The following is a 14,765-nucleotide window of genomic DNA, read 5'->3' as shown; positions in this document are numbered from 1 at the left end:
AAACCATTCTTTTCCACAATCCCCTGAAACCTTGCTAAGTCCATTTAGGCTAGAATCGAGGTTTTCTTTGTGGATCAATCAAATTTTAGCGATTTTAAAAATTGTACGCTGTAGAGAGATTTGATGGCCTTTATGAAACATTTAGCACATAACTATACTTGTAGGTTTGGAAGATCATTTATCCTTTATGCTATTCCTTGATTGTAGTTTGAGGTGATAAGAAGTTTCCCTGTCGCTATTAGACTCCTAGCCCTCATATCTTCTATTTTGTTAAAGATAGAAGGCCACTTTTTCCTGGTTTTAGAATTAAGTTCTTATTAACACCAGCTCCTAACAGACAACAAAATAAATAGCCAACAGTGCTAACTATCTGCTCTGATATATATATATATAAAATGAAGTATCTCCTTTATCTTTGTGGAAAATAAAAATAGAGCATTGTTATATGACCTTAGGTCTGGTTACCGGTTTACATGTAAAGTATCCCAGCAGTTAAGTGTAGGTTTTAATTTCAGTTTAATCAGTCTCACAGGAAACTAAAATTTCATTTGAATGAGGCTCTGAAATGCTTTCTTTGGTTGTTATTACTATATAGTTATTATTTGGGCTTTTTAACAGGAGCTTTTAAAGTATGTTACATGTGATATGAAGGTGGGAGGGGGAATACCGGAGGTTGGGGTGGGTGGTTTAAATGAGCATAGGAGACCGGGAGATGGGGAGAAAGTTAGCCCAAATAGTAAAAGACCATAAGGACCCTTGCTACATTGTGAAGCAATTTAAAAATAGTGTTAGTAGTAAGGATTTTTTTTTAAATAAGACTTTTAGCTTTCAATTCGTTGGGACAAATGTTGTACTGTGCTATTTATTAATGAATCTGGAAAAAAAATCCTCAATAACGTGGAAATTGTATAGAATGAGCAATATTTTATTGTGTTTCACATTTCTTAGCAAAAGGGGGTATCAGTTCTAACTTTGATATTGCCAAAGAGATTAAAAATGGAACCAAATTTTGGAATGGAGGATTAGTGAATGGCATGGGAAAAACATGAGCAGAAATGTGTATTTTCTTCTTCTTCTTTGTAATGGCGATGCTTAGAAATATACATTTAGGGTGCCTGAGGAAAACTGCACTTAAAATAATAGAAGGGCACATCATATACATATCATTTATTGTGAGACATTGGAAATGTCTGGACCTAAATTCTCCCAGCTTCTCTTGCATTCATCTGCCCAGAGGGATAATGAAAGTACATAGAATTGGGAATGTTCTTGCCACAGTGCCTGGTAGCTGGTTGGCAGCAAATGTTAGTATGGTCAGTGTCTTAGTCAGGGTTTCTATTCCTGCACAAACATCATGACCAAGAAGCAAGTTAGGGAGGAAAGGGTTTATTCGCCTTACACTTCCACATTGCTGTTCATCACCAAGGAAGTCAGGACTGGAACTCAAGCAGGTCAGGAAGCAGGAGCTGATGCAGAGGCCATGGAGGGATGTTCTTTACTGACTAGCTTTCCCTGGCTTGCTCAGCCTGCTCTCTTATAGAACCCAAGACTACCAGCCCAGGGATGGTCCCACTCACCAGGGGCCTTCTCCCTTGATCATTAATTGAGAAAATGCCCCACAGCTGGATCTTATGGAGGCACTTCCCCAACTGAAGCTCCTTTCTCTGTGATAACTCCAGCCTGTGTCAAGTTGAGATACAAAGCCAGCCACTACAGTCAGTTAATCAATGAACTACTGGATACTGAGGACATTTGGCAGGTTTTTGAAACACGGGTATCAATGACTAGCAGAGCATGTGAAAGTTATGTCAGTAGGGCAAAAAGAGGCAAGAGCATGAATTTAGGGACTGAATTTGAAAGCACAAATTAAAAATAAGTTTAAAAGGTTTGCCTTTGAGTCTTAAGTTGAAAGTAGAGTTTAGTGGCTGACCTACCATCTGTAGTACTTCTAGTTCCTATCCTATAACTAAGGGCTTGTTTATCTAACTGCAAGATCTCAACAAATCAGCTGACCCATCTTCCCATAGGATACTTTGCCTCTCAGTATCAGGCATGAATAGTTTTAATGCACACACTGGGATATTAAGAAATTCTGCCCTCTACTTATAATTTATTAATAGTTGTTGGAAAATTTCTTTCTTTCTTTGGAAGAGTGACCTAGGTCAAAGCCTTTTAGGCTGACATCTTATCTGAATAAGTAAGGATAGTCATTGAAGTTTGTCTCTTAACAATAAAAATAGAAAAGATAAGTTTTTTTTCTCCTAAATACTTAAATCATTTATATATTTAAATTATTTTAGAATTCCATAGTCTTAAATAACCACAAATAATATAAATGCAAAGTTTGGTTGATTTAGTGTTTGATATTTTTTAATACTTTGTTAGTTTTTAATTTATTGTGGTGTATATCTCACAGATATAAACTATATTTGTATAGGCAAATGCATAAGTGTGTTTTAAGTTTTAATAGTTATGCACTTATTTTGGAAGTTTCCAAACAACTATGTTAATAATTGTGAATAAGAAGTGATTACATTTATGAAAAAAAAGTTATATAGTAATATTGCTGGAGAAAATGTGATAGTGTATGTGAATAGTCATACTTCAAATTACTGTAACTTCCTTCATATATAATAAATTACTTAATCATAAAACATTGGCGTTTGGGGGTTTATTTTCAAAGTATCTTTGAAGCTTAACACACCTTATCCAGGAAACCCAAAGAGAGAAGCAAGGCGACCTCTAGTGGCCATTTTACATATTGCCATTGAAATGTAATCCTAGATTTATTGAGCAAACATGATCGTTGCATAGTAATGTGATGGATGCGGATGATGACCTTTTCTGCTGTCTTTGAATTATAGTGAAATGACAAAGTCAGACATTAAACCATCAAAGTCAGTTATGAACTAAACCCATAAATCTACCACTGAGCTAAGTCCAAAGCTCCACATATATTATTGTATTTAATCACATAGATGCTATTAGTAGTCAAAAATTGAAAACAAAAACTCCGTCAGTGTTTTCCAGTTTAGGATTTGTTAGCCAAGATTCATTTTAGGACAAAATGTGGTAATGGTACATGATATATGGGAGGAATTTGTTTTTAAAAGAATGATAATGTATGTTCAAGGAAAAAGTGAATGCTGGGGCCCACAAGATGACTCAGTAGGTAAAGGCATTGCCACTAAACCTGAAGACCAGTGTTTGGTCCCAGCATTGCCTTCTGATCTCCACATTTGTGCCATGGCATGCATATGTTGCACACACACAAAAGCACACATAGTTGCATATATACACACACACAAGCATGCATATATGCACGCACAAATGCAAAATGTAATAAAACATTTTTAAATGTTAATATTTATTTTTTTAAAGTATACAAATGTGTTTGCCTCCATAAAAATAGAGATAAGAAAATTTTTAAAGAAACAATTGACAAATATTTGCTTACGATAGTGGTTCCCAACCTTCCTAATGCTGTGACCCTTTAATATGTTGTGGTGACCCCCAACCATAAAATTATTTTTGTTGCTACTTAATCATAACTAATTTTGCTACTGTTATGAATCGTAATGTAAATGCCTGTTTTCCAATTATTTTCAGTGACCCCTGTAAAAAGGTCGTCTTACCCCACAAAGAAATCATGACCCACAAGTTGAGAACTGCTGACTTAGAAGGTAATAGAATCCTGGCTAATTTTTTCTTTATCTCCATTAATAATATTTAGAACACCATGTTGGTACCCACTGTGTAGTTTAACGATTATATAAACTAGGAACAAAGCCAACATTACACTGAGAGATTACATTTTTAAATTGCATGTGTTTACTAAGGAATCTTCAATAGTCTGTTCACCCTAGGTTCTCTTAGAATAAAAAAGGTGTTTTATAGTTTGATCTTTTGGTTCATTTTATTTTTTTCTAATTTGTTTGTATTTGATAAGCATATTTTAAGTGCCTCTTTCCTTTTTACAGGACATTCTCCATCCTTATGATATTTAATTCTTCAGACCAGGAAGAATAAGATATGTCCATAATTCTCATCTTTCATATTTTCAAGCTCAAGGTCATTATTTGTATCAAATACTGCTTCAAGTAAGAAATTCTAGTGTTTTCTTTCTTAATCTGTAGACACATTTACCAATAAAAACAAAAGACTGGGCTGGAGATGTGACTCAGTGGTTAAGAGCACTGACTGCTCTTCCAGAGGTCCTGAGTTCAAATCCCAGCAGCCACATGATGGCTCACAACCATCTGTAATGGAATCAGATGCCCTCTTCTGGTCTGTCTGAAGACAGCAACAGTGTACCCATATAGATAAAATAAATAAATTTATTTAAAAAAACCAAAACCAAAACCAAACAAAAGACTGGCTTGAAAAAGTTTTATTGTCACTTTGATCTTTGAGGTGTAATGGGACTCTATCGTACAGTATTATTTAAACATTTCAATTTGCTTGGTTTTCTTTCTTTAGTATTTGTAAGCTCATCAGACCTCTGATAGCCTTCCTTGGTGTTCTTTTCTAGGGACACACAATTTGTATTCAATGAATAAATAAACCTTTTGATTCAGAGAAATAAAGTGTTTATTTACAGAGTCCAGATTTTCTGAAGTACAGATAGTTTAATTTCTTGTGTGTAACTCAGCAAAATGGGTAGAATGTGTATTAATATTCAAGAGTGTCAGACAGTTCCCCCTAAGATGATTACCAAAGTTAAAAAAAAATTAACTCAAGAAATTTAAACTTGTAAATAATTTAATATATTTAAATTCTAAGAGTAGGAAGTGTTGTGTGCACAACCAAGAATGTCCTGAATTATATATTTTTTTTGCTATTTAGGATTTCCTGTGAATGAGCCTAACTAATTTTTGATAGTTTAGTAGGTAACTGAATTTGTTATAGTTTATCAATCCTAATTGAACTCTTTCTTTTTTTGGTGTACTATAACATATAATTTATTTCAGTCTTAAGTTGTTAAACAATGCTTATTGTTACCATTGTAAATGAAAGGCAAGTTGTTAGTTGTGTGGTATCCTGCCTTGACTGATGTTTATTAAGACATCAGATATGTGGAAGAAAGATCCTCATCAGGTGTGTCTGTTTCAGCTTCTCTTGCAGGTAGCCCATTGTGGATATGCTGCTGTTTTTTGCTTTGGGATTGCTTATCCATTTTGTGTTCTTCGCTTCCATCTTTGACATTTATTTTACATCTCCTTTGGTTCATGGAATGACTCCCCAGTTTACACCTTTGCCTCCTCCAGCAAAAAGATTAGTGCTATTTGTTGCTGATGGCCTGAGAGCAGATACTCTTTATGAATTAGATGAAGACGGAAACTCCAGAGCACCTTTCATTAGGTAAAGATGCTGACGGGTTCAGGGGTGTGTCTTAGACACGTTAGCTTGAGTTTAAAAAGGGATTATATTATGAATTGATGACCATCAGCTTGCAATTGACGATCTTTAAAACTTTTTTAAAACTTGTGTTTTGGTTTGTTTGTTTGTTTGTTTTTGGAGACAAGGTCTTACTATGTAGCCCTGACTGATCTGGGACTTGTTCTGTAGATCAAGCTGGCCTCAACTCAGAAATCTGCTTGCCTCTGCCTCCCAAGTCCTGGGATTAAGACCATGTACCTCCATGCCTTGCCTTTATTTTTTTTTTCCACTTTAAAATTATGTGAATTTTTTTCTCACACACATAACTGGATGTGCATATTGTAGAATTTTTAGTTTTATTTTTTCTGAATAATTTGAAAATATGACAATGTGGTATTTCTCCACCAAACACTATACTACATATGCTAAGAAAAGGACTTTCCTTTACATAGCTGTATACCATCTTCACATCAAATAATTCTTAACAATATAATATTGTGTATATCAGCTTTTTCTGTGTAACCAAACACCTCAGTTTTGTGGCTTGAAACACTAGCGTGTAGTTTATCTCTTGATTCTCTGTAGTAGGGGAGTGATTTTTTTGTTCATATTGCCTGGGCTCCTTCATTGCTACTGCATTGAACTGGTGGACAGTATAGGATTGTCTCAAGTAGGTTTTGAGATTCCTTTCCATTTACAATTTAACTTTTCGGTTTGATTCCTTGTATAAAAATCTTAAAGCCTAATGAGAGTTTTAATATTAGCGTATATTAATTGTTCATATCAATTATCTTTTAGGAATGTTATAATGCATGAAGGCAGCTGGGGAGTATCTCACACACGTGTGCCAACAGAATCTCGGCCTGGCCATGTAGCCTTGATAGCTGGATTTTATGAGGATGTCAGTGCAGTTGCCAAAGGTTGTGATCTGAAATAATTTCATAAATAAAATGCTTGTCATATAAGCACTCTTTCCTACCACTGAATCATGACATCAGTTGAAAACTCAGTGCGTTTTTTTTTTAAAAGATTTATTTGTGTGCTCTGTGTGTGTATACATGTGCGTGTGTATGCTTGTATGTTTGTGCACAATGTGAATGCAAGTGTTCATGGAGGTCAGAAGAAGTTATTCATCTTCCTGGAAGTAGAATTACAGGTAGTCGTGAGCCACCCAATGTTGGTGCTGGAAACCAAACCCAGGTCATCTGGTTTTGCAAGAGCAGCAAGTTCTTTTAACCTCTGAGCCATGTCTCCAGTGATTTGAGATACCTTTGACAAGGCTTTGAATATGCCTTACTCACATAAGCACATCCTGATGTTGATTCTGGAATTAAACTTTAGTCTGTCCTCATTCTGAACTAACGAAAAAGCATGTATGTATGGATACGTATTACAATCCAGAATTTAAAAGTGATTATTTTAATAAGAAGTGAGTTATCTACCACTTATATTAAGATAGGCATATAATATTCCTAAGACAATCTATGTTTTATGTGTTGTCCTCAATTACTATTTGAAGAATGCTGCTTTCAGGCCTTATTTTACTGTGCACTTATATTATTTCTTGCTTCTTTTACCCAAAGGATGGAAAGAAAATCCTGTAGAATTTGACTCTCTTTTTAATGAAAGCAAGTACACGTGGAGCTGGGGGAGTCCAGATATCTTGCCTATGTTTGCCAAAGGTAAGAGACATTGATTGTAATTTAGGTAACAAATAATAAATAAGTGCTTCCATTTTTGCAGTATTGAGGATGAAATTCAGGGCCCCTTAAGTATTAGGCTAGTGTGTTAGTCAACTACACTCGATCTCTTGGCTTTTAATTCTTTATCTACAAAAATTTAATTAGCTAGATGTGTTATGCTGCACATCTTTAATTCCAGCTCTCTAGAAGCAGGGGCAAGTAGATCTCTTTGAGCTTGAGACCGGCCTGTCCTCTATAGTGAGTTCCAGGACAGACAGAGGCGACCAGCAGGAGTCTGTTCTTTCCTTCTATCATGTGGATCCCAGGCATATAACTCAGATTGCCAGTCTTGGTAGCAAGTGCCTCTACCTGCTTAGTCATCTTGCTGGAATATATTTTATCTTTTTATGTTGTATTTATTCATTTCTTGAGATTAATAAATGAACTCTGAAAACAGAAATGTTTTCCACAGTGGACTTGATTATCAGTTTAACAAACAGGGTTTCTCCTTTGTTTTATTTTAAATATTGCTATGTAACACTGTTAGTATTTTTAATTCAATGAATGATATATAATCCTATCATATAACAGCCTTATAAACTTGAGCTCTAGTTTTCCTTTATATAAAATGTGTTGTAATAGTTATTATACCTTATAAGCTTATTTTTAGAATTAAATGATTCATTTGACTATCAAAGTGAGTGTTCTCTTTATGGGGACAGTGTTGGTATCTGGTTCTTCATATTTAAATAATTTGTTAAAAAAGCCAAGAGTCACATAAATTTTTATATATTCAAACATCTATGAAAAAAATGACTAATCTATTTACTGTGACAAAACTTTGCCATTTTATTGTATATTATACTAATGTGTCAGTAAATATATTGAAATACCACATAAAATTCACTGCATTGGAATTTTGACTTGTTGATTTGTTGAATTTGTTTATATGCACAAATCTACAAGTAACAGAGCATCTCTTGATTAGAAAATTCATTTATTTTAAAAAGTCAGCCAGTTGTAATTCTTGTCCCTGGCTGATTTTTACTGGGCAAAGTGACTGGTCACTTCATTTAATGGGAGGATTTTATAATATTATACATAGCATAGTGTCTTAGAGTTCCTATTGCTACAATAAAACACCATGACCAGAAAGCACATTGAGGAGGAAAGGATTTATTTGGCTTATACTTCCAGATCATAATCTATTATTGGAGGACGGAATTCTGGACAGGAGCTCAGTCAGGGCTGAAACTTTAGGCAGGAGCTCATGTAGAGGCCATGGAGGAGAGTGCTGCTTACTGGCTTGCTTGCTTATGACTTAGTCTGCTTTCTTACAGATCTTATGACCACCAATCAAGGGATGGCACCATCCAGAATGGGCTGGGCCCTCCCTAAATTGATCACTAGTTAAAAAAATGCCTTACAGCTGGATCTCATGGAGGCATTTCCTCAATTGAGGCTCCTTCCTCTCTGATGACTCTAGCTTGTGTCAAGTTGACACACAAAACTATGTCAGTACACATAGATATAAGTGAAACTACTGAAGAAAATTTTGTGTTCAGAAAGCAAAATATGTGTTCAGAACTGTACTTATGCTGTTCATAGACTGGTATTTCACTGGACAAATCCCATTTACTATTTATATATTTCCTTCTTTAGGAAGCAGTGAGGACTGATTAAGTTACTGTGGCTTACCAAATCAGTCTTCCTACTTCTGGTCACAGTGGATAAGATACAAACCAGTAGGAGTGTTCTATGTCTACATTTGGGATGTGGGAAGTAGAATGGCTGAGCAGAGTCACAGGATCACTAGAATGGAGTTGGTATTGTAGACTGTCATCACTATATGATGTATCATCCTCATGACCCATATAAAAGCATATCCATATCCCAGAAATTGATTATAGATTCTTAATATGTGTTTTATAAATTTATAAGGTTGATATATTTGTCCATCTCTTTATTTGGTAATAAGCAGCATTTGACTTTCTTCCCCCAATCCTTGCTTTTGAGATACGGTCTGGCTACCATCAACCTTGAAATTTTTCTTGTCTCTACTGCCCTAATGCTTCTATTACAGGCACACACTACAACTCCAGGCTGTTTATTTCCTTAAATTGAGATAAATACTTACAATTTTAAGACACATGGAATGTTTCAGAATTTGCTCTAGGAAGGATGATGCTAACTATCTTCATCCATTTTTTATTGTAACCTCTTAAGAGGTACATGTTTAAATGGAAACAAACTTCAGAACTTATTTTTATTTTATTGCATATTAGAATTTTGACTTTGGTAAGTTAAATATCTTATTTTGAGAACAAAAAGGATATGTTGATGTATATAGCATGACTCATGACACATAAAATAAAATTTAATTATTTCTTCTATGTTTTCATTCTTGTCATAAGCATGTTGCATTAATTCTGGCTAGTTATAAAATTCTTGATGTAGAACCAGGTATGATGGGGGCATGCTTGTAATCTTAGAACTCAGGAAGCTTAAGAGGAAAGGTAATTTGAAGATACGAGTTCAGGAGCAGCATGGACAACATACCAAGATGATCTCAAAACAACAACAAAAAATAAGATAAATGATTATTTCATGTTTTATGATAGCTGAAAATTTTATTGTTGTTTCCTAAAATTTTTCTTTTCCTCAAATTTCCTTTTCAGGTGCTAGTGGTGACCATGTCTATACATATAGTTACGATGCTCAAAGAGAAGATTTTGGTGCCCACGATGCCACAAAACTGGATACCTGGGTTTTTGATAAAGTTAAGGTGCATGTTGTTTTGCTTTGTTCTGAAACCGAGTCTTGTTATATACCCCAGGCTGTCCAATGTTCTAGGCCTTCTTGCTTCAGTGTCCAAGTCCTGTTTTACATGGGAGTACACTATGCCTGGGGAGGTATTTGCTATGCAGTGCCTTATAACTAAATACATTCCTATTTACAGTCCTGAAAATGTATTTCTGAGTTAACTCATCTCAGGTTTAGCTTGCTGCCTATATGAACTTGAGCATTCAGTGTTGTATCTTGTTATTTTTAAAAGAAATTACATGTATTAGAGTGGCTAATAAAAGTTTTTAAAATTCGTTTTCTAAATAACCCTCTAAAAATTTGTGTTTCTTAAGGTAAAATGAACCCGAGGTTAGGAGCTACAAAAGCCTGCTAACCATTTCTAGTTTGGTGAATCACTGTAGGTGATTCTTGACCTTTTGTTGACCTTTGGAGCTTTGTCTACTAGTCGTGGGCCATGTGAATGGTAGAATATCTTGAAAATGTTGTTTCAGACTAATACTTTCATAATAACTAAGAAATTAGATTTTAAAGAAAAATTAGGGGCTGGAAAGATGGCTCAGCAGCTAAGAGCACCTACTGCAGCACTCAGGTTCGATCCCTAGAACTAAGTCTGGGCAGCTTACAACCACCTATAACTTCAGTTCCAAGAATCTGATATCCTCCTCTGGCCTCCTCAGGCATCTGCATGCACTTGGTAAATATATGGACACTCAGGCCCTACACATACACATTTTTTAAAGTTTTCTATAAAAAGGGAAGAACAATCAGATAAACCCAAACAGATTAGCCAGCTAGCCATTATTAAATGCCTATGAGCTGCTTTTCCACCCAGAGTGATTACTCTTTTTAATTAATTTATTAACTTTACATCATGATTGAAGTTTCCCCACCCTTCTTCCCTCCCAGCCCCACCCCCACTGTGTCCCTCCCTTCCCTTCCCCCATCTACCCTCTGTGACTATTCTATTTCTCTTTGAGAGTAAGATTCAAGCATGCCCCACTTGAGCCTTCCTTGTTACTTAGCTTCTCTGGGTCTATGGATTGTAGCATGCTTATTCTTTACTGTATATGGCTAATATCCACTGATGACTAATATCCCGTGTTTGTCTTTCTGGATCTGGGTTGCCTTACTGTCTTCATGAAGTCCTATTTATTAGTTATTGATCTTAGTGCTTAAGCTATTGGTGGTGTGTTCAGAAAATTGTCCCTTATGCAAATGTATTCAAGACTATTTACCACTTTCTCTTCTATCCTATTTAGTGTATCCTGTGTTGTTGTACAGAGTGATAAATATGGATCTATTTGCATTTTTATACATGCACATACCCAATTCCATTGATGAAGCTATCTGTTTCTGTATCAATACCATGCATTTTTTTTAATCACTATTGCTCTGTAGTTTAACTTGAAATCATGGATAGTGACACCTTCAGAAGTTCTTTTATTATACAGGATTGTCTTAGGTATCCTGGGTTTTTTGTTTTTCCATATGTAGTTGAATATTGTTCTTTCAAAGTCTGTAAATTATTGTGTTGGAATTTTGATGGGGATTGCATTGAATTTGTAGCTTGCTTTTAATAAGATGGCCATTTTTACTATGTTAATCCTACTAATCCATAAGCATGTTCTGACATCTTCAATTTGAAGTTCTTATCAACTCTTGCTTGGATAGAGTTACACCACTATATTTTGTATCGTTTGTGTCTATATTGAAGAGTGTTGTTTTCTTTCTGAGCCTGTTTATCATTTGTATCATGGAAGGCTACTGATTTCTTTAATTTTGTGTCAACCCACTTAGCTGACAGTGTTTTTCAGCTGTAGGTGTTTTCTGGTAGAATTTTGCCGGTTGTATCATTTGCAAGTAGCTGTACTTTGACTTCTCCCTTTCCAATTTGTATCCAATTGATCTCTTTTAGTTGCCTTACTGCTGCAGCTTAACCTTCCAGTACTTTATTGAATAGATATGGAAAGACTGGACAGTCTTGTCTTGTCCCTGATTTTATTGGAATTGCTTTAAGTATCTCTCAATTTAATTTGATGTTGGCTATTGGCTTGCTGTATAATGCCTTTATTGTGTTTATATGTGAGCCTTGTATCCCTGATCCCTCTAAGACTTTTATCACGGAAGGGGTGTTGGATTTTGTCAAAGGTTTTTTTCAGTATCAAATGAGATGATCATGTGATTTTTTTTTTCCTTTCAATTTGTTTATATGGTGGATTACATTGCTGGATTTTGTTGTACTGAACCAAACCTGAATCTCTCTCTCTGGGACAAAACTTACTTGATCATGGTGGATAATGTTTTTGGTCCATTGGCAAGTATTTTATTGAGTATTTTGCATCAATATTCATAATGGAAATTCACCTGAAATTCTTTTTCTTGGTTGAATCTTTGTGTGATTTAGGTGTCAGGGTGATTGTGGTCTCATAAAATGAATTTGGAAGTTTTTCTTCTGTTTCTATTTTGTGTAATAATTAGCTCTTCTTTGAAAGTCTGGTAGAATCTTGCATTAAAACCATCTGGCCCTGGGCTTTTTATGGTTGGGAGATTTTAATGACTGGTTCTATTTCCTTAGCATTTATAGGTCTATTTAAATTCTTTACCTGATCTTGATTTACCTTCGGTAAGTGGTATCTATCAAGAAAATCACTAATTTCATTTAGATTTTCCAGTTTTGTTGAGTACAGGTTTTTGAAGTAAAACCTAATGATTGTTTGGGTTTCCTCAATGTTTGTTGTTATGTCTCCCTTTCATTTCTGATTTAAAAAAAAAATTGGATAATTTCTCCATGCCTTTTAGTTTACAAATAACAAGGGGTCATCTCAATTTTATTGTATATCTTAAGATTTGCTTTGTGACCAAGTATATGGTCAAGTTTGGAGAGAGTTCCCTGAGGTACTGAGAAGAAGGTATATTCTTTTGTGTTTGGGTGAAATGTTCTGTAGACATCAGTAAGGCTTGTTTAATTCTTAACATCATTTAATTTCATTATTTCTTTTTTTTTTTTTTTGGTTTTTTCAATTTCATTATTTCTCTCTTTAGTTTCTGTCTGGATGACCTGTCCATTGGTAAGAGTGGAGTTACCAAGTTTTCCACTATTAATGTATGGAGTTTAATGTGTGATTCAAACTTCGGTAATATTTCTTTTATGAATTTGGGTGCCCTTGTATTTAGGGCAGAGATATTCAGAATTTAGATGTTATCTTGAATTTTTTTTTTTTTTTGATGAGTCTGAAGTGACCTTTCCTATCTCTTGATTAATTATCTTTGACAGTCTATTTTATTAGGTATCAGAATACATATTCTAGCTTACTCCTTGGGTCTCTGTGCTTGGAAAACTTTTTTTCCAGCCCATTACTCGGAGATAAGGCGTGTCTTTGATCCTAAGGCATGCTTCTAGTGTGCAGAAGAGTGATGGTTCTCGGTTTTGCATCTACTCTGTTAGCCTGTGACTTTTTAGTGGGGAATTAAATCCACTCATGTGGAGAGATACCAAAGACCAATGAGTGTTATTTCCTGTCATTTTGTTGTTCATGTGTGTGTGTGTGTTATTCTCTTCTTTTGGTTTTAATGGTTTGAAATTAATGATTTCTTAAGATTTTGTTTTGTGTGTGTGTGTTTGTGTGTCTGTGTGTGTGTGTGTGTGTGTGTATGTGTGTGTGTTAATACAGTTGTTCTATTAGGTTGGAGTTTTCCTTCTAGTATCCTCTATAGGGCTGAGTTGGTGGAAAGATATTGTTTAAATTTGGTTTTGTCATGTTATATCTTGGTTTCTCTGTCTATGGTAATTGAAAGTTTTTCAGGGTATAATAGTCTAGGCTGACATTTGTGGTCCAGGCCCTTTTGGCTTTTAGAGTCTTTGCTGAGAAGTCAAGTGTAATTCTGATAGGTCTGCCTTTATGTTACTTGGTGTTTTTCCCCTGCCACTTTTCACATTCTTTCTTTTTTCTGTACATTTAATGTTTTGATTATTATGTGTTGGGTAGATTTTCTTTTTGGTCTACTCTATTTTGTGTTCTGTAAGCATGTGCTTTTACAGGCATCTCTTACTTTAGGTTATGGGAATTTTTTCCTACAATTTTGTTAAAATATTTTATGGGCCTTTGAGCTTGGAATTTTCTATTTCTATTATTTTTAGTCTTGGTCTTTTCATAGCGACCAAGACTTCTGCATGTTTTGTGTCAGGAGCTTTTTAAATTTATTTTTATTTAAATTTATTTTTTTTAAAAATAATTTAAAATTAAATAAATTTTATTAAATTTATTTAATTTATTTAAAAATAAAATTACCATTTTATTTTTCAGATGTATTGAAGTCTTTCATCATATGTTCTATGTGTGAGAGTCTCTTTTTCATTTCTTGTATTCTGTTGGTGATGCTTATGTTCACTTAAGCATCCTGTTCACTTAAGTTGTCCATCTTCAGGATTCCCTCAGTTTGTGCTTTCTTTATTACTTCTATGTCCATTTTCAGCTCTTGAGCAGTTTTATTCATTTTCTTCACTTAGTTGATTGTGTTTTCCTGTATTTGTTTAAGGGATTTATTTATTTCCTTTTTAAAGACCTCTATTATCTTTTTAAGACTGGACTTAATGTTATTTTCATGTGCTTATGCTAGGGTGGAATATCCATGCCTTGTAAGGTATCTGTGCTCTAGTGGTACCATATTGCCCTGGCTGTTGTTGATTGTGTTCTTAAGCTGGCCTCTAGTCATCTGAGTTTGGGGGTTATTATTGGAAGTTTAGGTGCTGATTTCTAAGTTTATCTTTGTTAGATGGGTTTTTTAGATTGTTTCCCTTTGCTTTCTATTTCTTCTCAGTCTTTGTCCTGTGAGTAACCTAGGGTTTTTGTGACCAGCCTGTTTTCAGATTTATGCTGGTGTCTCAGATGGGAGTTTCAT

The 14,765-nt window shown here is 34.8% G+C and overlaps 1 protein-coding gene across 3 annotated transcripts in view; it reads left to right on the top strand.

The window, feature by feature from the left end:
- Pign (phosphatidylinositol glycan anchor biosynthesis class N) overlaps positions 1-14,765 on the top strand; it is a 142,162-nt gene that overhangs the window by 687 nt on the left and 126,710 nt on the right. For 2 of the 3 annotated variants that reach the window (XM_085839975.1, XM_021156318.2), the window contains exons 2-7: positions 3,610-3,683; positions 3,981-4,100; positions 5,113-5,361; positions 6,178-6,299; positions 6,963-7,061; positions 9,740-9,846. In XM_085839975.1, the coding sequence (XP_085696101.1) occupies positions 5,141-5,361; positions 6,178-6,299; positions 6,963-7,061; positions 9,740-9,846 (549 nt within the window). In that variant the 5' untranslated portion in view covers positions 3,610-3,683; positions 3,981-4,100; positions 5,113-5,140. The remainder of the gene's footprint in view (positions 1-3,609; positions 3,684-3,980; positions 4,101-5,112; positions 5,362-6,177; positions 6,300-6,962; positions 7,062-9,739; positions 9,847-14,765) is intronic. The other variant, XM_021156326.2, reaches the window with a different exon arrangement.

This window comes from Mus caroli, unplaced genomic scaffold (genome assembly GCF_978045245.1).
Source record: "Mus caroli unplaced genomic scaffold, Mus_caroli_1 scaffold_1, whole genome shotgun sequence".
Lineage (NCBI taxonomy): Eukaryota > Metazoa > Chordata > Mammalia > Rodentia > Muridae > Mus > Mus caroli.
This window is presented reverse-complemented; position numbering and strand designations above follow the sequence as displayed.